This window comes from Cotesia typhae, unplaced genomic scaffold, assembly GCF_013202065.1.
Source record: "Cotesia typhae breed Kobodo isofemale line unplaced genomic scaffold, CoteBio_Ctyphae contig_83, whole genome shotgun sequence".
Taxonomy (NCBI): domain Eukaryota; kingdom Metazoa; phylum Arthropoda; class Insecta; order Hymenoptera; family Braconidae; genus Cotesia; species Cotesia typhae.
The window spans coordinates 396,719-424,012 of record NW_027423769.1 but is presented as its reverse complement, the minus strand read 5'-3'; the positions used below and the strand labels follow the sequence as shown (position 1 = coordinate 424,012).

Here is a 27,294-nt window from a genome sequence, read left to right as displayed (position 1 = left end):
TTTGACTGGAACTAAATTTCACAATAGTTACCATTCGCTGGGCAGACTAGACCCTCAAAGGAATAGTCTTTATGCAGACACGTTAGTATTGGATTTGCGATTTCCTCCTCTGACCTTTCTATTCCCGATAAGGGCTTCCCCGGTACCAGCGCCGTGTACTCTGAAAGTTATTTTTCAGTTTTAACTTTGTAAAACAGTATTTCCTTCTTGGTAAATACGAAATGTCAAAAGTTTTAAAGTTTACCGTGTCCATAAAATTCAATATTCTTACCCTTATGAACACACAACTTTTCAAATACAATATTAGCTATATATGATTAACTTTAATTTATTTATTTTTCAATACTGACGTCAATGAGTCCACACTATTTTATTGGATTTCCCGGTTAAGGTTGGTTGGTTGGTTACGAGGCAAAAACAGGCACAAAAAGGGGCTGAAAAATAAAATGTCATTACGTTACATTAGTTTATTAAAAAAAATAAAAAATAAAATAATAAAATAAAAGTTTTTATGATGATAATAATATCAACAACGCCGGGATAAAAATATAATTCTTATAAATGAGTTTTACGAAATTAGATATTATCTCAGCGGCGTGAAATAAAATAATTATCGATAATCTTGTGAACAAAGCAAAGGGGTGTTACGAAAAAAAAAAAGAACAATTTACGCGTGAATTTAAATCTCTCTGACGTGTGAGATAATACACAGGCGTATACAGGGTGTCTCTGAAGTGGCGGGAGTAATTGTTGGGGTCGATAGAGAAAAAAATACTGAATCGAAAGTTCCTGAGCCAAAAATTTTTTTGGGCCATAGAATTTGAGTTATGAATTAAAAACGATAGCCAATCAGAAGCGCGCTATTCGAGAAATGAAAATGAGCGGGGAAGTAGAGGAGACGCGAGAGTGAGATGCTGCAATAGCAGCTTACTCGCTCACACAAAGCCGAGCATGAGAGGGGATTGTGACGCTATGAGCCGAGTACGTAAGTGTGAATGAGTGGATGTATGAGGTCGCAAGCGGACGGCTTAATGTATGAGTGTGTGTCCGTGTATCGCAGCATTATTGGAGGCGTTGTAACGCTGAATTAAAGCTAACCGGGTACTCTAAGACAGAGGAAAAAATTTTAATTTTTATTTTTATTCGAAAAAATTTAATAAAAAAATAAAAAGGCCCAAGATTTAACCAGACCCACAGAAACGGAGAGTAAATTTTTAATTCTCATTTATTTTGCTGGGGATTATTTTCAAATACAAAAAAAAAAAAAAGGCTAAGATTCAACTGGAATCCAAAAAGAGATGGATGAAAAAATTTTATTTTTTATTTTTAATCAGCAAAATTATTTTTCTTTAAAAAAGAGCCCAATCTCGACTGGAGCAAGAAAAAATGATTGAAAAATTTTATTATTAATTTTCAATCAACAAAATTATTATAAAAAAATAAATGGGCCCAAGTCTCAACCGGACCCAAACAAACGGATAAAAATTTTTATTACTTACTTAATTTGGTGGAAATTATTTTTAAAAACGAAGAAAATTCCCAAGACTCGATCGGACCCAAAAAAATAATTAAAAGAATTTTTTCCCTTATTTTCAATCATCACCAAAATCATGTTTCTTCAAAAAAGGCCCAATCTCAACCGGACTAGAAGAAACTGATTGAAAAATTTTATTTTTTATTATTAATCGAGAAAATTATTTTGAAAAAAAAATAGGGCCCAGAATCAACCGGACAAACAATGGACTTGAGTTCAATTTTTTTCTTAATTTATAATTTGACACTCTACCTGTTAATTCACTGATAGATAATTCTAATAAAAATATCAAAATTATTCGGACTTGAGTTCAATTTTTTCTTAATTTATAATTTGACATTCTACCTGTTAATTCACTGATAGATAATTCTATTAAAAATATCAAAATTATTCGGACTTGAGTTCAATTTTTTTTTAATTTATCATTTGACATTTCGCTTGTTGATTAAGTGATTAATAATTTTAATAATAATATCAAAATTATCAGGACTCGAGAGCGATTTTTTTTTTAGTATATTTTTTTACATTTTACCTGTCAATTAACTGATAAATAATTTCAATTAAAATATCAAAATTATTCGGACTTGAGTTCAATTTTTTTTTTTAATTTATTAGTTGACATTTTACCTGTTAATTAACTGATAAATAATTTTAATAAAAATATCAAAATTATCAGGACTCGAGAGCGATTTTTTTTTTCAATTCCTTATTTGACATTTTACCTGTCAATTAATTAAAAAATAATTTTAATTAAAATATCAAAATTATTGGGACTTGAGTTCAATGTTTGTTTTAATTTATTTTTTGACATTTTACCTGACGATTAATTGAAAAATTATTTTACAGAATAATTCCCAGCAAAATAAATGAGAAATGAAAGTTTTCCATCCGTTTGGTTGGGTCCGGTTGAGTCTTGGGCAATTCCTTCTGTTTTCAAAAATTATTCCGAGCATAAGAAATAAGTAATAAAAATTTTCTATCTGTTCGTTTTGGTCCGGTTGAGTCTGGGGCCTATTTTCTTTTTTGAAATAATTTTGTCAATTAATAATTGATAATAAATTTTTTCAATCAGTTTTTTATCGTCTTGTCAAGATTAGGCTGATTTTTGTTCAATAAATTTTTGTTTGTTATTGAAAAGAGAAAATAAATTTTTTTGCATTCTTCTATTCTTGGCTCTGGTCGAGTCTTGGGCATTTTTTTCGTTTTTAAAAATAATTCCTAGCAAAATGAATGGGAAATAAAAGTTTTCGATCCGTTTGTTTGGGTCCGATTGAGTCTGGGGCCTATTAATTTTTTTAAGAATAATGTTGTTAATTAATAATTGATAATAAAATTTTTCAATCAGTTATTCGAAGTCTGTTTGAGATTGGGCCTTTCTTTTCAAGGAAAATTAATCTTGGTGATCAAGTAATAAAAAATTTCTATCCGTTTATTTGGGTCCTGCTGCGTCTTGGGTCTATTTTTTTTTCTTAATAATTTAGTTAATTAATATTTAGAAATAAAATTTTTCGATTTATCTTTTTCGGGTCCGGTCGAGTCTTGGGCAATTTTTTTTTTGTTTCGAAAAATAATTCCCAACAAAAAAAACAGGAATAAAAGTTTTCTTTCCGTTTGTTTGGGTCCAGTTAAGTCTGGGGCCTATTTTCTTTTTTAAAAAATTTTGTTGATTAAAAATTCATTATAAAACTTTTCAATTATTTTTTCTTGCTCCAGTCGAGATCAGGCCCTTTTTCAAAGGAAAATAATTTTGCTGATTAAAAATAGAAAAACAAAGATTTTCAATTTATTTTATTTCGGGTCTGGTCGAGTCTAGGGCATTTTTATCGTTTTCAAAAATAATTTCCTGCAAAATAAATAAGTAATAAAAATTATTTATCCGTTTGTTTGGGTCCAGTTGAGTCTAGGGCCTCATTTGTTTTTTTAATTAGTTTTGATGATCAACAATAAAAAATAAAATTTTTGGATCATTTTTTCTGGGTCCGGTCGAAATTGAGCCTTTTATTATAAAAAAGTTAATTATGATGATTAAAAATGAATAGTAAAATTTTTTTATTCATCTCCCTTTCGGTCTGATGGAGTCTTGGGCATTTTTTTCGTTTTTAAAGATAATTTCCAGCAAATTAAGTAAGTAATAAAAATTTTCTATCCGTTTGTTTAAGTCCGGTTAAGTCTGTGGCTTATTTTCTTTTTTAAATAATATTTGATTAATAATAAAAAATAAAATTTTTTAATTAGTTTCTCTTAGTCTGTTTGAGATTGGGCCTTGTTTCGAAAAGAAATTAATTTGGCTGATTGAAAATGAAAACAAAATTTTTCAATTTATTTTTTTTTTTTTTTGGTCCGGTCGAGTCTTGGGCGATTTTCTTCGTTTTTAAAATAATTCCCATCAAAATAAATAAGTAATTAAAACTATCTATCTGTTTGTTTGGGTCCGGTTGAGTCTGCGGACTATTTTTTTTTTTAAATAATTTTGTTGATTGAAAATTAATAATAAAATTTTTTAATCATTTTTTTGCTCCAGTCGAGATTGGGCCTTTTTTAAAAGAAACAATTTTGCTGATTGAAAATAAGGAAAAATTTTTGTACTGTTATTTTTTTGGATCCGATCGAGTCTTGGGCATTTTTTCGTTTTTAAAGATAATTTCCAGCAAATTAAGTAAGTAATAAAAATTTTTATCCGTTTGTTTGGGTCCGGTTGAGACTTGGGCCCATTTATTTTTTTATAATAATTTTGTTGATTGAAAATTAATAATAAAATTTTTCAATCATTTTTCTTGCTCCAGTCGAGATTGGGCTCTTTTTTAAAGAAAAATAATTTTGCTGATTAAAAATAAAAATAAAATTTTTTCATCCATCTCTTTTTGGATTCCAGTTGAATCTTAGCCTTTTTTTTTTTTGTATTTGAAAATAATCCCCAGCAAAATAAATGAGAATTAAAAATTTACTCTCCGTTTCTGTGGGTCTGGTTAAATCTTGGGCCTTTTTATTTTTTTTTATTAAATTTTTTCGAATAAAAATAAAAATTAAAATTTTTTCCTCTGTCTTAGAGTACCCGGTTAGCTTTAATTCAGCGTTACAACGCCTCCAATAATGCTGCGATACACGGACACACACTCATACATTAAGCCGTCCGCTTGCGACCTCATACATCCACTCATTCACACTTACGTACTCGGCTCATAGCGTCACAATCCCCTCTCATGCTCGGCTTTGTGTGAGCGAGTAAGCTGCTATTGCAGCATCTCACTCTCGCGTCTCCTCTACTTCCCCGCTCATTTTCATTTCTCGAATAGCGCGCTTCTGATTGGCTATCGTTTTTAATTCATAACTCAAATTCTATGGCCCAAAAAAATTTTTGGCTCAGGAACTTTCGATTCAGTATTTTTTTCTCTATCGACCCCAACAATTACTCCCGCCACTTCAGAGACACCCTGTATATGTACACAATTATTGGAATTTTCGCATAAAGAGATTCATTCTGAGTGAGAGTACACCAGAGAAATGAATCCAAATGAAATTTCGACAAATCTCATTGTACAACCCTTTGTTTTCCTCTGGCCGTTTGGGTACTGCCAGAATTAAACGAAATTAAAATAAAAAGAGAGTAAAAATAAAATAAAATAAAATAGAATAAATAAAAAATAAATAAAAAAAAAAAAAAAAAAAAAAAGAGAGAGAGAAGAGTGTAATGAAAATTGAAAATAAAAGGTCGGCAAAACGTTCGTTAAAATGTGAATTCAAATGGCTTTGGAGATTCTCAATAGCACGCAAGCTAGTCAGCCCACTCGGCATTTACAATCCCGCCTTTTTTATTTTATTTTACATTTTTAAAACACACCGTTGAGCGACTTTTTGATAACAATCCTTCAGATTATCCCATACAGATATACTCTCGTCGGCTGTGTGAATTTTGACAAATTATTGACTCGTCAAGAGATTTTATTTAAAAGCCGAGACTATCGATCAAGTCACAGAATAAAACTAATGTCTCTCCCTTCTCCCTCAAGTTATAATCATTAAACACTTATATCTTCCAGCCTAACTACACTTACCAATACTCGAGGTTCTTCCCTTTTATTTTAGCCTTCTCTCCTTTTATATCTTATCCACCGAGTTAATCTCCAAATTGATTCTTTTAATTTATGACCCACATAAATTCTCTCACTCAGCTCTAAATATTAAATAAAAGATCCTAAATTAATATTTCATTTTATTTAATCAACATACTTGATTGTTATTACAGCTGTGAGCTCAATGCGACCAATAGACAACGCGAATTGCATTCTGGACCAAGATTTGAAGACAGTGACCCATGAAAACACAAATATACACGATCCGATTTCTACTCAATTGCCGACAGAAGGTGCGATTAATTTTTTTTTTTTTCTCCCTAAATTAAAAATATTATTTAAATAATTTTTATAATAAAAAAAAAAAATTAATTTTAATCAGAATCTCTACCTACGAGCACGGCGGAGCACTCGAGCGCATCCGACAGCAGCAGTGGAGAGCAACAGAGTGACCCTCAGACACAGCAATCTGCCCAACAATGGCCAGCAGTGTTGGAACTCAAGGCTTACGACGTCGCCCACTTTGCAACGATTCTTCCGTACAACTTCTGGCATTCCGAGTTCCGTAACAAGCAGGCGGCATTCATCAGACTTAACTTGACGCTGCCCTGGAGTGCTAACTTTGCGGTGTACGGACGCCGAAATGTCGCGCCAAGTGTCACCCAGTACGACTTTGTTAAATTCGTACGTGGAGGCCGCGTAGACCAGCGGTCCAAGCGACAAGTCATCCCCGGTGCGGTCAGTTTTATGGAGGAGTCAATTATGCACGAGAAAGTCCGCTCGGTCGACGAGCGTGCCAGTCCGGGTAATCGGGATAACAACGACGATATCGATAACTACCAGCATATCTTGATGAAGAGGCAAACACACGAGCCACTGTATGTCAATGTCAGTTTATTACAGTACCTCGATACCGGACGCTGGTTTCTATCTGTTTATAATGATGAGTTACGGCCGTACAAAGTTACGCTCGTTGTCACCGTTGCTGAGGGTGTTTCTACAACATGTCCTAATGATTGCTCTGGACACGGCTCTTGTTATCTCGGGAAATGTGATTGTGTTGACGGTTATCAGGTACTTCAATATTCTCGATCAATTTATTTTATTTTTTGATACTTATTTTTAAAAAATTTTTTTATTGCAATTATTAATTAATTTATTGGAATTATTTTTCAATAACCCAATGATTAAATTTTAGGGAGCTGATTGTAGCAAGAGCGTTTGTCCAGTACTGTGTTCGTCTCACGGACAATACGGAGGCGGGATTTGTCACTGTGAAGAAGGATGGAAGGGTTTAGAATGTGACATTCCACTGGGTGATTGTCAGGTTCCTGATTGCAATTCACATGGACAATGTGTTAGAGGGTCTTGTGTCTGTAATCCCGGATGGAAGGGCGAGTTCTGCGGAGATCGTAAGTACTTTTATTTATATTTAACAATTAACGTCTACACTTTTTTCGTAGCTTCCTTGTAAATTATTTAATTCACTTCTTAATTGAGTCGAGCAATTAATTGTCTCGAGCTTTTAATGGTCTACCATTTTGCAAAACGAAAGCTAACAGCTAGATGCAGATCCATATAAATATATACACAATGTGTATTACACATACAATTATGTATGACCTATAATTAATGCCAGAGGATTTGCGGGTATGATGAATTTATATGTGGCCGAGATAGGGAGGGCCTACACTGCTAGATTTCTTTCTCGCAAAGATTTACATAAATATTCCGTAGATTTTCGCAGAACCGTTATGTCACTCGGTATACTCTTTCTCGTTGTACTCTATTCCATATCCACCCCCACGTCTCACATAATGCGATGCGCGTTGGATACGATTCTACTACTCTACTCGAAAAATAAATTCCGGATGGCTGACGATGTAAAGAAGAAAATATTATTATATAAAACCTACTATTCACAAATTCATACTAACTCTGCTTATTTCGTTATATACATATAATAATAATAATAATAATAATAATAATAATAATAACATCCATCGCATTATATTTCAATGGCCATTGTATAGGATGTAAAAATTTTTAAAATACTATATAACAACTAGATAGATTTATTATTCAAATTTATACTTATTCCACTATTATATTATACTTACCCATACATTTAAGATACAACCCTTATAAAATTTTTTTTTAGGCCTTAAATACACTAAAAAAAATTTTTTTATAGTCAAAAATAATTATGTTAACTTTTATTGGGTAAAAAATGAAAATTACTATTAAAAATTAGCATAATTTTAAACGATAAAAAATATTATTATTTTTCCGTCTATAATTTAAGAAATACTTAAAGTTTTATTCTTAGGTAGTTAGCTAAGAGACTGACGGAAGGAAAAACTATTGTTCGGGGAGTAATAATTTAAAAAGTTTGTCCATTCATTCGGTCTGTTACTGTAATCAGTAGTTAGAGAGCCACGAATGCATTTTTATAGCTACGAGAATTTTATAAAATCTGAGATATAACTTAAGCATTAATCATAGCTCACTCCAGTCATTAATTATTTGTGTCCTTAAATTTACAGCGGACTGTCGAGACCCCACGTGCAGCGGGCACGGAGCTTGTGTAGCGGGTAAATGTTACTGCAAAGCGGGCTGGCAAGGAGAAAAATGCGACCAAGTAGACCAGAGGATTTACCAGTGTCTTCCGGGATGCTCCGACCACGGCTCCTACGACCTCGAGACCGGGGCTTGCATCTGCGAGGAGCACTGGACCGGCGGGGATTGTTCTCAGTCAAGCTGCAGCCTGGACTGCGGGCCTCACGGCTCCTGCGAGCAAGGCCTCTGCAAGTGAGTTTTCTAAAAATTAAAATTAAAATTTTAATAAATTGAGACACTTGTCGGTCTCATTGTTGTAAGGGATGATTTATTAAAAATTATCGGACGTTTTTTAGATGCCACGACGGTTGGACGGGAACCAAATGCGATCAAAAGCCGTGCGATCCCCGTTGCGCGGAACACGGCCAGTGCAAAAACGGCACTTGTGTTTGCAGCCAAGGATGGAACGGACGCCACTGTACTTTACGTGAGTAGTTACTTTTTTTATTGGCTATTATCTAATTGTATAATTATATAATAAATTTAAGAGATAAAAATTATCCGATAAAACTAATTGGGATTATTTTCAGCCGGGTGTGAGAATGGGTGCAGCAGACACGGAATTTGTACGCTTCAGACTGGAGAATACAGCTGCGAGTGCTCTGCTGGCTGGGCTGGCAGAGACTGCAGTATCGAGCTTGAGACTGAGTGCAAAGACGACATAGACAATAACAATGGTAAGAAAAATATTTTTTTTCAATCCAGATTTTTTTATTTAATTTTAAATAAATTTCAGACGGAATGACGGACTGCTTTGACAGCGAGTGCTGCTCTCAACCAGCCTGCTCTAAACACCTGATGTGTCTGGTGAGCAGCGACCCGGTAGAAGTTCTCCTTCGCAAGCAACCACCGAGCGTGACTGCGTCCTTCTGGCTAAGGGTAAAGTTCCTCATCGAGGAGAAAAGTGTCCAGAGTTACGTCCACGCTGACGAGTATGATGAAAGGTAGGATCAGCTTTTTGTTTGTTTGACTAGTACAAATGATTAATTATAAGACTTAAATTAAATTTAAATTAAAAAAAAAAAAAAAAAAAAAAAAAAAAAGAGAGAAATTATTTTTCTAAATAGTTTTATCAAAAAATAGATTAAATAATTGATAATTTAAAATATTATATGTAATAAAGTAATTTTTTTTACCAGTAGGTTTCGCGATAGATTTATTGCCACGATTTTTTATAAATATTCGAGGCACGTGGCGAGCAATTTATTTATTTATAACTTGCTAGGTGTCATTATACCTGACCGTTGATAATTCACGACAGAGAATAATAATAATAATAATAATAATAATAATTATTATTATTATTATTATTATTATTATTATTATTATTATTATTATTATTATTATTATTATTATTATTATTATATAATAAATTTAGGGGTAATTTTTTTAAGGGAAAAAATATTTTAATACAAAGTAGTTGGATGCAATAAAAGCTTTCATTTAAAGTAGTCTTGTAAGTAAAGACAGAAAATCCGTAAATTCCTCGCAGTGTCAAGGGAGCAATGCGTCGAGTCCTAAAAGCCGGGAAATAAAAATACTTTTACACACAGTACGGAGGAATTCTCGAAGCAGTAACAGAAAATCCAAGACAGGACAGGACAGGATACGACAGACGTAAAAAAAGGTTAAATGTATAGTTAGTACTCTGTCGTGGACGGTCAAGTAGCAAGGACGTCTAGCCGTTTTATTCAACGTATCCCACGGGATGGTACGTTTTAAATCGCTGTCGAATCTTGTCGAAAACCCTCAGGTCTGCCGCGTTGGGTGATGACAAGCTCACTCCAATTCCGGTCCGAGCTCATTTAAAACTCGAACCATATAAACCAACCATCCGATCCTAGTGTTTGTAACCTGGCCACCTTTCCCTCCCGAGGACTTCAAATCCATTCACGCTCGCTTCAACAATACCAGCTCTATACACTCAAGTAACTTTATTTCTTCACAATAAATAGATAAATAAATCATTCTTCAGAGCTTTTACAGTCTATTTATTTGCTTTTATTATTTTTTTAAATATTTCAAAAGTAAATTTTAGAAAAAAAATAAAATAAAGTTACTTGACAGGTTCTCTGATTATTGCAAAGACGCAGCGTATTGTTGAATTTGTATCCTCGGGAATCGTGTATTGTCTAGTGTTTTAACCTTATGTGTTTAAACCTTAAACCAAATCACCAAAATCACTCACCCAATAGCCGTTTGTGACTCAGTCCGCAAATAAATTTATAAATAATATAATGAGACAAATAAGAGTTTAAAAAAAAAAAAATATTTTTTTTATAAATATTTATATTCACGACTAGCATTTGCTTTCGCGTACCTTTTCTTAATTAGCTCCTTTCCGTATTGTTATTATTATTATTTAAATTATTATTTATTATTTATTGTCATATCATTATTATAATTTACTATCATTTATTTTTATTTATTAAATGCTAAAATTTTTAAATTGCTAAGATTAGTTTAAGATTAATCGGATAAATGCAAGCTATTTGATAATGTGCACTTTTATAAATTAAAAATTGCCCATGATTCACTTAGGCTTGGGCAAACCGAAAGGAAATGGTAATTAATCAAGCATTGAGTTGATAAATATTACAAAGAACGATTAATTTATCAACTGGATGCCGGATTACCGGATGACAGACACAAGTTACAAGTGGATTAAACTTTTTTTTTTTTTTTTTTTTTTTTTTTTTTTTTTGGGTGATTGCGACCGAGTTTTAGATTTTATATTGTATATTGTACAGTACCGAGTGTAAAATAATATAGAACGGGAATTAAGTCGAAAGATATCGCAGGTATCAATCAATTTGCTGGCTGTCGCCGGAAGACAGGAGATATTCTCTATTTGTCAATCAATATACGTCATAATCACGGTAGATGTCTAGTCAAATCGATTCGCCGAGGTCAATCCAGGTCACACATCAGCGACATGTGTTTGCAGAATTTAATTTTAATAATTAAAATGAAAAAAAAAAAAAAAAAATAAATAAATAAAAAATTTTTTTAAATTACCGCGAGTTAGAAAAAAATATTGAACTGATTGTAAAGCACTTACACATACCTGGAAAGCCACTTACCGATGCATAGAACTTTTAAATTGTCGCGGGAGAAAATAAATCACTTGTTGACGTAAAGTGACTCGGAGACGTTGATCTTGTGAGTAAATTTAAGAGCGACGTCCTGTAGTATGTAGTATGTAGTAAAAAGTATGTGTTGTGTGTGTGGAGATCTACATACTGCTCCAGGTAGAGCGGAATCGGTTTGGTTATATTCCAGGAGTTTCTAAGCGCCGTAGATCCGCTATTCTGTTAGAAAAATAATGTTAAATTGTATATAAAGTACGGCAACGTTAACAAAGTAGTAACAACCTTTGGAAGGAGCACAGTAGGCCGTGTAATCGATTTTCGAGTCGAGTGTAGAAGAGTAGAAAAGATAAAGTTTTGTCAGACACACATGGGAATAGCTCCACTACTCTACTAGTCTGCTGCGATCGATAATCACTCTCCGAGGTTCTCTTCTACCAACCGAGTAACGTTGCGCTGTTATTTTATTTAGATTTTTTTGTTTTCGTATTCAAGCCAATACAAACAATCTCATAGAGAAAATTTTTAACACAAACAGTTGAATAAAACCTACGATAAATAATTATAAATTATACTTTTTTATTTTAATTTAGTTTGTTTTATTTTTTTACTCCCTTTTTTCATTTGTTTGCGTTGACAACTTGTGTCTGTCATCAAAGTACCACTATATGTTGTATTGAGTGTATCTGCTGATAAAAATTAAGTATTTATATATTTTTTTATGAATAAAATTTAAAAATTTTTTTTTTTTAATAAAATATCAAGTTTATTTATCAACTTAATTTTTGTCAGTAGAAAACGAGCGAATGGTATAAATATGAATGATTGAAGAATACAATAGTATGTACGACAAAGTACGCTTGATTAGTATGTCTACGTCTATTGTGTCTTTAAATAATGTACAGAACATTGCAACAACGAGAGTAAGTGAAAGAAAGATTTTATTTATATAAAAAGTAAAAATGGGAAAATGAACGAGTGAACGAACAGAAGGATGAATGAATAGCTCGAGTTCGAGAAAGCTTCATTTAAATTTAAATTACTAAATAATTAAACAAACAAACAATAGAGGATAATTTATGAAAGTAAGCTTTCTCGATCGCACGCGTCAACGGTTTTGTTAATTAATTAATAAATAAATTTAATTTAATTTAATTTAAAAAAAAAAAATAAAAATAAATAAAAACCGTATGTAACGTGTTGCGAATTTTGTTCTCGGGGTGCAATGTTGCGTACGAGCATCGTTATTACCCGCGCAAATGGGTGTTCTGTGACCGTGATAACTGTAACGCCCTTTCTTCTCGTTGGTTTTCCCACACGTAGTGCGTTCTGGAGTTCCTTTACACCGGGGTAAGTTGCAGCTCAGCTCTCGCTAACAAAAATGCAAACCAAACGTTCATATGTCCAGTCATTTATGCATCCCGCTCGTTACCAAAAACATATTCATAAATATATATATATATATATATATATATATATATATATATATATATATATATATATATATTATAATTTATAATTTATAATAAATATACATGTTTTCATAGCTCCATACTCTTGGCCTGTCTCTTTTTAAACATTATTATTTTATGTTACACTTTTTATTATCATCATCATCATCATCATCATCATCATCATTTTTATAAATGTCTATTTGTTCTGCTCGTTTATCTTCGGTTCTCAGTCCATTATTTATTTACATTTATTTACTTAAAATATAAATTTATTCATTTATTTTTTGCTCGACTTTATTATCGGTCTCATTGTTTTGTACTAAGCTTGTTTCACTTTTTTTTTGGCTCTTCTTTTCACGGGCCTTATACTCCGATGTCAATCCGATCGTTATTTTTAGAAATTCATCCTTTGGAGTTTTTTCCGACTCCTCTATAAAAAGTCGCTTTGATAAAAAAAAAAAAAAAAAAAATTCCACGTACTATAAAATAAAAATAAAATAATAATCGGAGTATAATGACCAAAACTCATACGAGCAGTCTCTATGTCTAAATATCTGTGATGTTGTCAGATTTTTCTTTAAAACTATAATTTTATGTTATGTATGTCTTGTCCTAGTACGTTTTAGTCCCATTTAAATTAGACTTGTACATGTTTTTTAACTTCAAAATTATTTAAATCTAAAAAAAAAAATACAATTAAAACGAAAAAAAAAAAAAAAAAAAAATTTCCTGAGTCTTGTGTTGTTTTTTGTGTTGCGAGGCTTGTACTCATTGTATCCTTGTCGAACCTTGTCTAGTGAACGTCCTTTTAGCATTTTGTACACACACACACGTATATATAAATATATGTAATTAAAATTACATATAGATATATATATTTATATATATATAAAAAATAATTATATATATTATATTACCGCTGGTTAATTGCGCGCTACACCATTTCGTTAAACTCTAATTTTGTTAATTTTATTTAAATTATATTGAATTTGTTGACTTATTGAATAATTTAACACACAACAACAAAATAACAGCACACTCGGGTGACCAAAATTAATTCGGCTTTTAATTAATGGTTAATATAACAATACCTACAAATTATTCCAATTAATAACTAACGTAACTAGTTTATCTATTAAAATTAATATTAATTAATTAATTAATTAATTAATAAATACATACCTCCAATCATAATCCTTCCTTTGTCTAAGTCTGTACTGTCTACAGTGTACCACACAAATAACCCCATCCAGTCAGACCCAACAAACCACAACCTTGTGTCTGTCTGTCCATTGTCTATTTCCGTCCAAACCTACAAAAAGACAACAATATATTATTAAATTCCCGTAAATTTGTTCGTGCTAAAAAAAAAAAAAAAAAAAAAAAAAAAAAAAAAAACATACTTTTCATATTTAAATTAAAAAATTTAATTAAAAAAAAATTTTTTTTAAATATTGTTAAAGTTTTACGTCTTTAAAAAAAAAGAAAAAAAATGACGGGTCATTTCACTCGATAATAATTTCGATGAAATGACCGCGGAATAAAAATAAATAAAATGAGGCATGTGCACGCGATAATATGTCGGCAATAAATGCAATTACTCTGTATTGCCGATGTGCCTCGATTACTCCGCGATCTTTTTAAATATATATATTTTCTTACTAATCTAATTAATAATTATATAATAAATAATTGATAATAATTCGTTGTTTTATAAATAAATATACAATTGCCGACTTTAGAGTCATACATGCGCGAGAGACACCGCTCGTTATTTATTTATTTATTATATTTAGTTTTTTTATTTTCGTTACATTATTTATTACTTATTATTATTATTATTATTATTATTATTATTATTATTATTATTATTATTATTATTATAGGTTGGTGTCTGTACTTATCTCAATGTGTTTTTTAATAATAATTATTATTATTCATTATATTTAGTTATTTAATTTATAATTACCATTTGTTATGGTTTGAAATAATAATTATTAAGTAGTTGACAACAGTGCCTGCCGCCTTGCTGTGCTCGTACTTGGAGGATCAGCACCACCCTGGACTGTGTTGGTCCTCAAGATCGGCACCCTGCAAGCTGCAACGATTTCAAGTGGTTTTAAATTTTTCATTTTTAACCTTTATTTGCTCGACCGTATTTTTTTTCCGCAAATAAAATCAATTTTTAAAAATTAAATTATTAAAATATTTAATTGAAAAAAAAAAAAAATTTTTTTTCTCTTCTCACCTATTAAAAATACAGTCGAGTAATTTAAAAAAAAAATTATTTTGGGAGAGTACCAAAGATGAACCAGGGAGTGCGATCCTCCAAGCTGACTCTCCCATGTTCGCAAGTTCATTAGGAACTTAAATATTTATTTAACATTATATAATACTTTACATAGTAATTCACACACAACAAATGATAAAAATATATATATAAATTACAATCTATATATTTTTATTATCAAAATATGCATCATGTTTGTATAGCTTGTTATGTATGCAACGAAATAATATTCCACGAGCTCGGGGTATAATTCGTTGTAACATTTGTTATAATATCCCGTGCACTAAAAATATACTCACCATTTTTTCTTGCATATCATATCAAACTTTACAACGCAATCATAACTATTATTATTATTATTATTATTATTATTACTATTATTATTATTATTATTATTATTATTATTATTATTATTATTATTATTATTATTATTATTATTATCGCCTTTTTATCATTCAGCACACGATTGCTTAAATAATTTAAAGCTTTACAATTTAACATTTTAACGCAATCCCTTTTTATATATATATATATATATATATATATATATATATATATATATATATATATATATATATATATATATATATATATATATATATATATAAATCTACATTTTAAAATTTACATACACATACATTTATACGTATTACATATATATTTACCCAATATATGCATGCAATGTCATTTGACTTGATCAACTCTATGTTACAAGGAATATTTTTACAATTCCAAACGGTTTAATATTCTCGCGCTTATTTTTGCGGAAAAATGTCTAATTATTTTTTTTAAAAGCATTAAATTTATAAAATATATGAGATGTAAAAATAAAATATTAAAATCTAAATAAATATGTATCAGTTTCAAGGCAAATTTCATTGTCCAGTTGTAAAATCTATTTGTTCCGCTCGTCACTTCAAAATTCGGCCCGGTCAAGCATTCCCACATTCTGTTTCATATACATAAATATATATAGAGTAATAGAGGATAGAATGGGAATGGGAGAGCGAGTTTGTTGGCAGAGCGCTTATCGATCTGGTGCGCATTCTCTGTATCCAAAGCAAGCAAAGTGAGAATATTAAATCGCATAGAATCGTTGATCGGGAAAGCTGATTCGTTTATACATACATACTCTGCAGATGATATAGAATAATTGGATGGATGGATTTTAGCGCAGTGCGCTAGTTTAGCTTAAATCCTCGAGAATAATTAATGACAACGGTCATATCATCAATTGCCAATTCCCGATCGATATTTATCACCTGAAACAACTCGTCCAGTTGAAATAATCAATATTTTTTAAGCTTGGAAAATTATTTTTCTAATTTATGTATGTATAAAACAAATCAGTTGTCTCGTGAATAATATCATTGTCAAAAAACGGCATTATACATGACTATAAAACATGCATTACACATAATAATATTATAAATTAGAAGCACGTAGTATATTTGACATTTGTCACAGTCGAGTCGCAGTGATGCGGGGCCAAGTTGTTACGGAACAAGGACTTGGAATAGTCGGAATACGTGTATCAGTCGACAGAACATCACGATTTGGATTTACACTGACAAGAGCAGGCGGATGGTGAGATTTTTATTTTATTAAATAAATAATTTTATTTTTTAGTTTTAGTTAATTAAAACAACAGACATTAATCGGCGGTTTCCTTGTAATTATTGATATTGCTGTGATTATGACCATTGGGATTGGTATTGCTATTTAATTAGTAACCAAGTAGTAGTAAGCAGGAAGTAAAAAGGAGACGACAAAGCTAAATTCAATACTGCTGAAAGCTTGCTAATTATTCCGTCGTACCTATGGGTATTATGGGGATTAGCCTTTCTGTGTTATAGACGGACAAATCCTCTTGTCGATTTAATATCATGAATTATCAACAGAAATTCATTCACTCAAATTAACAAGCATTTGGTTATGATAACTCTTATCTGTAAAGAGAGAATAGATCTAGATAATTAATTATATTTTCATTTTAATTCTTACTTAAAAGATTAATATTTCATTTTAAAAAGATTAAATCGTCAGTCAATTTTATTGAGAAATTATAAAATATTTTGTAAAAAAATTAAGAACAGTTTTATTAATTTATTCCAGAGAAATAATAGAATAAAATCCTTTAAAGAGAAATAAATCAATTAAAATACCGATTGTTAATTACAAACAGTAATAGAGTGAAGATATTCCGGGCATTCGATTGTCAAGCTGTAAATTCGAGACACTAAACATCATTAGACATGGTAGAGAGCACGCGTGACGCAAAAGATACCGTAGCAATCGAAGCAAATAATGATTGATGATTCACTTACAAATATTTCATTGATATCTCGTAATCAGGTTCGACATTCTCGTGAATGGTGGAGGAGCAGTGACACTTCAGTTCCAGCGCAACCCCTTTGATCCACTCACCAGGACGGTATTTGTGCCGTGGAATCAAATAGTTGTATTACCACCGGTCGTAATGACTTTGCCTCAGGAACGGAAATCCCATAAATCCAATCTGCCGCCCATTCTAGCTGTTGGTAAGCATTTTGCTTCTATCATTCGACCAAACCATTGTCCCAATTGCAATTTGATTCATTAATCAATATAAAAATAAATACAATTAATAATTATTTTACCCTCCCAGGATTCCCAGGATTCCCCGGACTGTCGATGGGGCTGTTTGTCAGCAACGGAACTTTCCGGGAGCCCTGCATGGAGCATGACCACGAGACCCTCCGGCCGATCATAGTCGGGACTTGGATGCCCGAAAAAGTCGGTGGGATGCCCGGACGCAGCTTGATTTTAGCTGAAACTCAGGTTCGTAATCCAAAATGATGATTATAATTTTAATTTCTAATAAAATTTTAACAAAATAAAATTAAACTTCTCCAGATTGTCCAAGAAAGCATTCCGATCCCCGGTTCCAACGTCCATTTAATGTACCAGAGCAGCCAAGCAGCAGGATACCTCTCAACAGTCCGCATGCAGCTGACAGGTCCAGTGATTCCAATATCTTTGACCCACGTGCACGTCCACGTTGAAATAGAAGGCTCCGTCCACACAAAGACCTACGAAGCGGATCCAAATTTGACGCATACGTTCGCCTGGAACAAACGGAACGTCTACAAGCAAAAAGTCTACGGCGTGGCCCAGGCCCGAGTCTCCGTCGGGTACCAGCACTCCAGCTGCCCCTCGATTATCTGGGAGACCCAGACTGCCACCCTTCAAGGGTTCGATGTCGACATCTCTGATATTGGAGGCTGGGGACTGGACATTCACCACCACTACAACTTTCACGAAGGGATCCTCCAGAAGGGAGACGGCTCGACCCTCCACTTTAAGCAGTACCCAAGAACTGTCCAAGTAGTGATGGGTACTGGGTCCCAGCGCAGTCTGGTTTGCCAGAACTGCGACGGGCTCGCCATTGACGCGAGACTGCTGACTCCAGTGGCCCTGGCCAGCGGTCCAGACGGGAGTATTTACGTCGGCGACTTTAATTTAGTCCGTCGTATCACTCCCAAAGGCAATGTGTACACAGTTCTCATTCTAAGCGCGACTCAGGTCGCTTATCAGTACTACCTCTGTGTGTCACCTGCAGACGGACATCTTTACATAAGCGACCCGGAGAAGCACCGAATCCTAAGAGCCCTGTCCCTGGAAGAAGTCACTGACCCGAGCATCAACATCGAGCCGGTTGTAGGAAGCGGAGAGCGTTGTATTCCAGGTGATGAAGGCCACTGCGGCGACGGGGGTCCCGCGATACTTGCTAAGCTGGCTCATCCCAAGGGCATCGCCATTGCAGCTGACAAAACAATGTACATCGCCGACGGAACTAACATCAGAGCGGTAGATCCCGACGGGATTATTCACACGCTGGTTGGACACCATGGCCATCACAACCACTGGTCCCCTGCACCTTGCGTAGGCGCCATTCCTTCCCACCAAGCCCAGCTGCAGTGGCCTACCGGCTTGACGCTGAGCCCTCTTGACGGAACGCTCCACTTCATCGATGACAGACTTGTTCTTAAGCTCACTAGCGACCTCAAAGTTCGCGTTGTCGCTGGAACACCTTTACACTGTACCAGCAGCGCCAACACTCAAGATCTCAAGATTAACTCGACAATCAGAGGCAACGGCAGCGGCGTAGGCTATAAGAAGTCCGACCAAGTGCTGGGCTCCGTTTTAGCGGTGAGTTTCAGTCCCTCCGGAGAACTCTACATTGCTGACAGCGACTCTCATCGGGTTAATTCGATCCGTGTTGTTGATTCTTCCGGGAAAATGTCTCACTACGCTGGCAGACTCCAGGAACGACTCCGGGATCAATGCGAATGCAGCAATGTCACCAAGAATCTCAACATCTGTCCTTGCAATGAAGATACAAGCAGCACGGAGACTCTGCTGTCTTCTAATACTAAATTCACGGCGATTTCTGCGCTAGCAGTCACGCCGGATGGAGTTCTGCATGTTGCTGATCAAGGGAATCTCCATATTTTGGCTCTTAAACCTTACTTACCGAATTTGGTCGAGCCTGGAGAGTTCCAGATTCCTTACCCTCCGTCAAATGAAATATATGTCTTTAATAGATACGGGCAGCATGTCGCTACCAAGGACTTGACCACTGGAACCACCAGGTACTCATTTTTGTATTCAAAAAACACGAGCTTTGGAAAGTTATCCACGGTAACTGACAGCGCTGGCAACAAGATTACCTTCCTGAGAGACTATAGCGGCGTGGTGAGTTCTATTGAGAACACTCAGGACCACAAGTCCGAGCTGAAGATATCTGGAATAGGTTTCCTGGTGAAGTTGACAGAAACAGGAAGATCAGAAATTTCGCTGGATTACGACAGCGAGACCGGACTGCTGACCAGCCGATGTGGAGGCGGAGAGACCTACATCTACAACTACGACACACTGGGGCGAGTAGCGAACATAATTCTACCGACAGGTGAGAATATTAAACTAACGTCCGGGCTAGCAGACAACGAGGCTCTTTCAGTTAAGGTAGAGGCTCCCTTGCAGGCTTTAGCCAAGACAAATAAGAACCGTGTTATTGAGTTTAAAATGCATAAAGACCGCTCGAATTTATTGACGATAACAGACGCGGCAAAGGTCCACCGCGCAACCTCTTTCCCTAACAATAATAGTCTTGAAGTTATTTTGCCCAGCGGCGGACGTGTACTCACAGCAGCAACAACAAAGCACCCGCTGCTGGAGGCTGCTCTGCCCGTTGAAGCCGAAATGCTTCCTATGTGGAGCTACCAGGTGCTTACACTTGGTGAATTAATAAATATTATGACAACAACGTATAATCTAGTCGGAGATGTAAGTCATCCACAGCAGACTCTGAATCGCGAAATATGGGTCAACGAGTCCCGGGTAATCGGCGTTAAATTTGAGCAGCTACTCAGACGTGAAACCTTCTATGTTCACCCATCCAACCCATTGTTGAATGTCACCTTTGATTTAGCGGGATTACCGCTCAGTTGGCAGCCCCAGTACGGCCACTGTCTCAACATTACTTACGACAGGTTCAACCGGATTCAGACCTGGCAGTGGGGCGCCTCTAACGAGTCCTATAATTACGACCGACGCGGTCAATTATCCGAGGTAACAAACTCCCAAGACGGCACCAAGCGCTACTCCTACAACAACTTCAACGGGCTCAGCAAAATAACCCTGGCGAGCAACAGAGAATTTTCTCTGGAGTACGACGAAAATGGAGGACTCAGACACATTACTTTGCCATCGGGAACTCAACACTCATTCTCCTGTCAGGCTTCTCTGGGATTTTTGAGAGTAACTTACACGCCTCCTGGAAGCACCAGGTCTTACTTGCAGCACTATAGCCACGAGGGTAATCTTCTGCAGACTGTTTTCCCGGGCGACGGGGCAAGAATTGTCTACCGCTACCATCCCTGGGGCCAATTGTCGGAAATAGTCCACGGAGATGGCAAGAGCGAGATCCGCTACACCGAAAGCGGTCTTCCTTCGGAAGTTATCCACACGGAGAAAGACGTAGAGTATCGCTGGGACTATCAGTACAGCGCAGGGCTGCTAATTGAAGAACGGATCGACTTTGAAGCCAAGACAGGACTGAGCAACGCCAAGTTTACATTCGATTACGACGCGAACTACCGGTTAATTGCAGTCCAGGGCAGAATTGGCGGGCAGACTCTGCCAGCTCACACAATGGCGTACAGCCCCAAGACTGGAGCTCTTGAACAGATCGGCCAGTTCAAGGTCACTCGGCCGGCAGCCAATGAAACGATCGTTTACGACGGTACTGCGGTATTTTCTCGTGTTACTGATAAATATTTCCTGGAGACTCAGGTAAAGGTCACTATCCATGGTCTGGTTGTCTTCAGGATGGAATTCACCCATGATTCCAAGGGCAGGATCAACCAAACACGAACAGACACCAGCAATGTCGGCGTCAATACTTACACTAACGTTAAGAACTACACCTGGGACTCGGATGGCCAGCTGACGGGTATCGACGCTCAGGAACCCTGGGGCTTCCGCTACGACGGCAATGGAAACATGCTCTCGCTGACCTACCGGGGCAACACCATCCCCATGGAGTACAATAATTTAGATAGAATTGTCAAATTTGGCGACGGGCTCTATAAGTATGACAATCGGGGGCAAGTAATCCAAAACGCTAGGGAAGAAAGGTTCAATTACAACGCCAAGGGGCTCTTGATAAGAGCCACCAAGAAGGGACGATTTGACGTCAGGTATTACTACGACCATTTGGACAGATTGGCCACACGCAAAGATAATTACGGCAATGTCACCCAATTCTTCTACAACAATCAAAAGCGCCCCCATGAAGTCAGCCAGATTTACAGCCCTCGGGACGGAAAAGTTATGTCGCTGATTTATGACGACCGTGGTCATTTGATTTACGCTCAAATATACCGACATAAATATTATATTGCCACCGATCAATGTGGTACGCCTATTATGATTTTTAATCAGTACGGCGAGGGTATTAGAGAGCTTATGAGATCTCCCTATGGGCATATTGTTTATGACTCTAATCCTTATCTTTATCTGCCGGTCGACTATTGTGGAGGGCTTTTGGATAAGGTTTACTATTAATTTACTATTCATTTATTTATTTTCCCTAACTTAACTTAATTATTAATTAAAATTGTATTTGTTTGATAGGTTACTTCCCTGGTTCATATGCCGAACGGTAAAGTATATGATCCGCTGATTGGCCAATGGATGTCGCCACTGTGGGAAAACGTTCTCGAGCGTGTAGCGACACCAACACACCTTCATTTGTACAGATTCAACGGCAATGACCCAATAGATGTTAGACATGCGCGAGAACGGAACCAACCGACAGGTTAGCTTCTTAAATTAACTTGAAACTTTAAAACTTTAAATTATAATTTCTTAAACTTAAATTATTATATTAATTGCAGATCACATATCATGGCTGAACTTATTGGGCTACGATCTGAAGAGCATGGCGCCTCAACTGTTCCCGGAACAGCTGCCCGACGACCAAGTTCCGCCTTCCTTGAATCCCCAGGCTCTAATATTCGGCGGTAAAAAGAAAACACGTAACCTGGGTGTTCAGTCGGGATTTTTAGCGCACATTGCTCAACGTCATTCAGGCGACGCGGCGTCTTTACTAGCGCCTCCTAGGTCTGAGCTGAAGAAAGACCCGAGTGAGCTTATTCCTTCGAGGTTAGGAGCGGCTTCAGATCCGCCATTCGGCCAAGGAATTCTTGTTTCACGAACCGCTGATGGTAAAGCAGTTGTCTCTTCTGTACCGGCTGCTAATCAAATTTACAGGGACGTTTTTACGACAGTTTTCAACCGATCTTACTTCTTGCCGTTCAGTTTTGTGGTACACAACGCGCAGCAAGACGCGTTTTACTTTGTCAAAGAAGAAACATGGAAGTCCAATGACGACCGCGGACAATTGAAGCGTCTCGGGGGGAAAGTTAATGTCACTTTTCATGAGAATGAAAATGGAAGTGGCAGCACTGTTGATGTTAAAATTCACGGCGCTAGTTATGTTGTTAACTTACGATACGGAACCACAGCTGAGAAAGAAAAACAAAGACTTCTTCATCACGCAAAAATGACTGCGATTCGCAAAGCTTGGCACAGAGAGCGCGAAGCGCTGAAGGTTAATACTCCGACCTCCATTGAGTGGATGGTCACTGAGCAAGATGAGATTTTAAAGGACGGGTCAGCTTCTAATTATGATGGAGAGTACATTCATGACGCCCAATTGTACCCAGAGTTAGCAGAGGATCCTTATAATATTAGGTTCGTCAAGAAGATAACAGACTCGTCGAGTAAAAAGAGACGCAGGAGGAGAGGCACCTCCACTGTTTGCAAATACTGGCGACTTGATGGATTATGCTAAATAATATAGTAATTTAATTATTAATTATTAAGATTAATAAAAATTAAATGCAGAATGCACATCAACTATCAAAATGTTTTGTACCAAAGTCTATTTGTGTATTTCACAGATGCCAAAACAATTAATCGATTAATTATAAATAATTATTAAACCGTAGAGTGTTAGGTTGAGTATGTGGGTGATTGTGGTTAATATAATATTAATTTATTTATAAAATTAAAAATATAAATAATAATGGTGTGAAGAAATAAACTTTTGTGAAGAATAGTCGTACAGTTGCCGGCAAACTATATCATGTAACGGCCATTATAGCTTCTGTGCGATAGCTTTGCGTTTAATAACGCGACTTTACCGATAATTATAATTGGAGTACTATTTGTCAATGAGATTTATCAACCGGGTGGATATCCTAGTCAATAAAATTAGCTTAACACGACAAAAGCTAATAAACCGATGGAAAGTTATGGAAAATTGTATACGATTGAATATTATATTTGTTGAAGATCTTGCTGACAAATGTACCTTTGATTAATATTATTTTTTTAAGTAAGACTGCAGTGATTTATTTTAAATAATAATAATATTAATATATATGATAAATAATTTATAAAAATTGGCGATCCGAATTACAAACTTTAATTATATTGTATTAATTTTTTACAAATTACGTGGTGCTTATCCTCCAGTGTTAAGTGGTGCAATTGATTGCTTGGCATAGATCGAGGTTAAACAAAATGGATCGCAGACATTGAAAGAAGAAAATGGAGGCGAGCGATATTTTTTAAATGATAGCGATAGCGTCCATGTACGATGTTTGTTCTAAGTGATACGTGAGAATGTTTTAATAATAAAATTAGTTATTAATTAAATTTTAAGTAATTATAATTATTGATATAATGAAAAAGGACTTATCAAAAGTCTACAGGCTGATCTTACGACCGCGAAAAGCGAGTAATACCGAATCGATCATTTATCGGTGTACTGTAATACGTATTTCTTAAAGAAGAAGAAAAATACATGTGCTTGCTTATTTAAATATAAAAAAAAAAAAAAAAAAAAAAAGTGAAATAATTATAATTATATATCTATATAAATTTAAGTATCAGTCGCTTAAATTTCTATACATACATATATATTGTATAATATATATTTTTTTTTTATTTATCGACTCTTTTATTGAGATTTGTTTTTTTACAAGATTATTTTTATGTATAAAGTAACTAGAATATTTTTTAATGTGTCAAATATTAGTCGCGTTGTTAATATGATTAATTAAAAACATAATATGCAGAATAAATTTATTGTTTTTGGAATCTATTTAAATTTATTAAAATTTTAAATATATTTATGGGTTATCTTAATCTATTTAATACGTTTTACGCGCTATAGTCTTCGGCTGTAGTGTCGGGTATTTTTATAGATTAAGATCTGTATTGTCTAAAGAAATGTATTTAGACGTAAGAAGATTAGAGTAAATTTAAATAGATTTTCAGAATAAGAAAGCTTATTAAATAAATTTATTATTTCTTCGATTTAAAAATAATTTTTTTTAATTATAAATTAAATTTTACAGTAGATTTTTGCACGGTTTAATCGAATAAAATAAAATAGCTTCAAAATTGAGAAGAAATAAATTGAAGAAAAATTATCGAAGTTACGTTGAGTAAAAATTTGCCGTTTACTGTCACGCTGTAAACCCTAATCTAAAAAAAACTATATATATAATATATATTTTATTTATATATTAAAAATATAATATAATAATAATAATAATAATAATAATAATAATAATAATAATAATAATAATAATAATAATAATAATAATAATAATAACCGACTGTATTTATTGTAAATAGTCACGATGTTTGCTATAGTATAATTACAATAATATATTATAAATATAAATATAAATCTATATATAAATATATCTGTAATTGGATGATCTGCCTGATTTGAACGACAGCCCAATAAATAAAAAAATAAATAAATAACTTATTATCCTATCTCACAAATAATATCTACATTAAAAATAAAAAATAAAATCAGATAAAATAATAATAAAATAAGAATAATAATTATTATTATTAATAACGTGTTCAAAATACGATAAAAAGCACTTGATCGATTGTCAATATTTAATATTTATATACGATACACAGAGTTAATTGTAACTCTTTTAAATTTATTGAACGAAATCTTTAAAATTTCTCAAAAACAGTAATTAAAAAAAATTTTTTTAAATAATAAATGTATGTACTAATATTGTCGCGAGTAAATCCGGGCGAGAGTAAATATATTTATTTTAAAAATAAATTATTTAAAAATCTAATGCTCGGAAGAAAAGTTTAAGCGAAATCTGCCAGTTGTGACATTTAATGCTAAATGTCCAATAATTTATACTATTGATTATAAATTATTAATTATTATTATTAATATGATTAATTATTATTATTATAAGTGCGATATATTAAGTGTTTTGAAAAAATATATGATCTATATATGATAATAAAAAAAGGGAAAACCGTTTTTAAGTTCATTTGTATTTTAATTGCTGTCAATAATCCATCCGTGCTTTTAATTTCTTCTTTAATCCTACCGCCAAAAATAAACTAATCCCCTGAAATTTTTTAAATATTTTTTTAATTATTTATTATGACATTAAAGTTAGCAGTTACTTAATAATTTTTTAACAAACAAATTTCTTCCAAAAAATAATTGAAAAAAAATTTACTTTTAATTTTTTTTAATTTCTTCTTTCATTTATTTGTTAAAAAATTATTAAAATTAAATAAATATCCGTTATTATTATTACCGTAGTAAATGAAATAAAAAGTATCGATATTGTCACAGTATCAACATTTGATTTCAACATCAGGTAAGCATTTTTCAAGCATCCTGATTTATACGCTACTTCTGGAGACATTTGAAGACACTAAAATAAATTTAATAAATAATTAAATCCATAAAGTACAATAAAAATAAATAAAATTTAAATTAATTACTCGTTCTATTAATTTAGAACAGCAACTTTGCGGTATTTCCATCAAATATTCTCCCCAGTCTTTGTAAGATTTTATTCCGCAGCACTTTAACTGTAATAATTAATTTAAAAAATTATTTAATAAAAAAAAATTAATTTAATTACTTACATATTGCTGAGTATTATCCCAAGCCTCGGTGACCCAATCTAAAGAATGATATTTAATAATCGTCGCGGTCATTTCTTCGCGTATTTTATTGGTAATGCGTTCAAAAACTGACGTGCTCATTACTGAGCAGATAAAAATGACACACAAGGACAATGAATGGCATAAAATGTACTAAAAATTAATCAAATTAATTAAAATTATAAAATTAAATTAAAAAAACTTACAATAGTTATAAATTTTCTCTTCTTTTTCGCAAACGCTATAATTCCGACGAGCGCCAAGATGGCCGATAGCGCTCCAATTATGAGAAGAATCGTTACGAACAATTTCTGGGCGGTAAGGCGCAACATTAACTTACTGTCTGCCAACATCCACATGGAGATGACTACCGCGGATAATCCTGTCAACTTTAATAATCAATTACTCATTTTTTGGATTATTTTAAAAGATATTTAATTAATTTAAATTATTATTACAAAGACCGCGGCGTTGATAGTGAAAAACGAGACCCGCAGACATTTCTTCGGCAGCCGCTTGTAGGATAATTTATAAATCGGAATTCCCAGAAAGTGATACTGCTTGTAAGAGGCCGCAGATTCTTCGCTCTCGGATTCCTCGTCGACTTCCGACTCATCTTCGTCGTCCGTTGGTTTTTCGCGTTGTTTCATGCCTAATTTATCTCAGAAAT

At 33.8% G+C, this 27,294-nt stretch overlaps 2 protein-coding genes across 5 annotated transcripts in view; one reads left to right on the top strand and one right to left on the bottom strand.

The window, feature by feature from the left end:
• Ten-a (Teneurin-a transmembrane protein) overlaps positions 1 to 25,988 on the top strand; it is a 289,448-nt gene extending 263,460 nt beyond the window's left edge. For 3 of the 4 annotated variants that reach the window (XM_074252093.1, XM_074252096.1, XM_074252095.1), the window contains 14 exons: positions 5,778 to 5,897; positions 5,987 to 6,678; positions 6,803 to 7,016; positions 8,151 to 8,415; positions 8,520 to 8,650; positions 8,754 to 8,900; positions 8,960 to 9,167; positions 12,636 to 12,662; positions 16,524 to 16,643; positions 17,412 to 17,596; positions 17,704 to 17,876; positions 17,952 to 22,154; positions 22,236 to 22,419; positions 22,499 to 25,988. In XM_074252093.1, the coding sequence (XP_074108194.1) occupies positions 5,778 to 5,897; positions 5,987 to 6,678; positions 6,803 to 7,016; positions 8,151 to 8,415; positions 8,520 to 8,650; positions 8,754 to 8,900; positions 8,960 to 9,167; positions 12,636 to 12,662; positions 16,524 to 16,643; positions 17,412 to 17,596; positions 17,704 to 17,876; positions 17,952 to 22,154; positions 22,236 to 22,419; positions 22,499 to 23,457 (7,628 nt within the window). In that variant the 3' untranslated portion in view covers positions 23,458 to 25,988. The remainder of the gene's footprint in view (positions 1 to 5,777; positions 5,898 to 5,986; positions 6,679 to 6,802; positions 7,017 to 8,150; positions 8,416 to 8,519; positions 8,651 to 8,753; positions 8,901 to 8,959; positions 9,168 to 12,635; positions 12,663 to 16,523; positions 16,644 to 17,411; positions 17,597 to 17,703; positions 17,877 to 17,951; positions 22,155 to 22,235; positions 22,420 to 22,498) is intronic. The other variant, XM_074252094.1, reaches the window with a different exon arrangement.
• Positions 25,987 to 27,294, bottom strand: LOC141533303 (CD151 antigen). The gene is made up of 6 exons (XM_074252103.1): positions 27,083 to 27,294; positions 26,831 to 27,013; positions 26,607 to 26,777; positions 26,460 to 26,549; positions 26,270 to 26,389; positions 25,987 to 26,074 (listed from the first exon to the last, which is right to left on the bottom strand). Exons 1-6 carry the CDS (start codon positions 27,272 to 27,274, stop codon positions 26,012 to 26,014), a joined length of 819 nt encoding a protein of 272 aa, XP_074108204.1. The 5' UTR covers positions 27,275 to 27,294; the 3' UTR covers positions 25,987 to 26,011.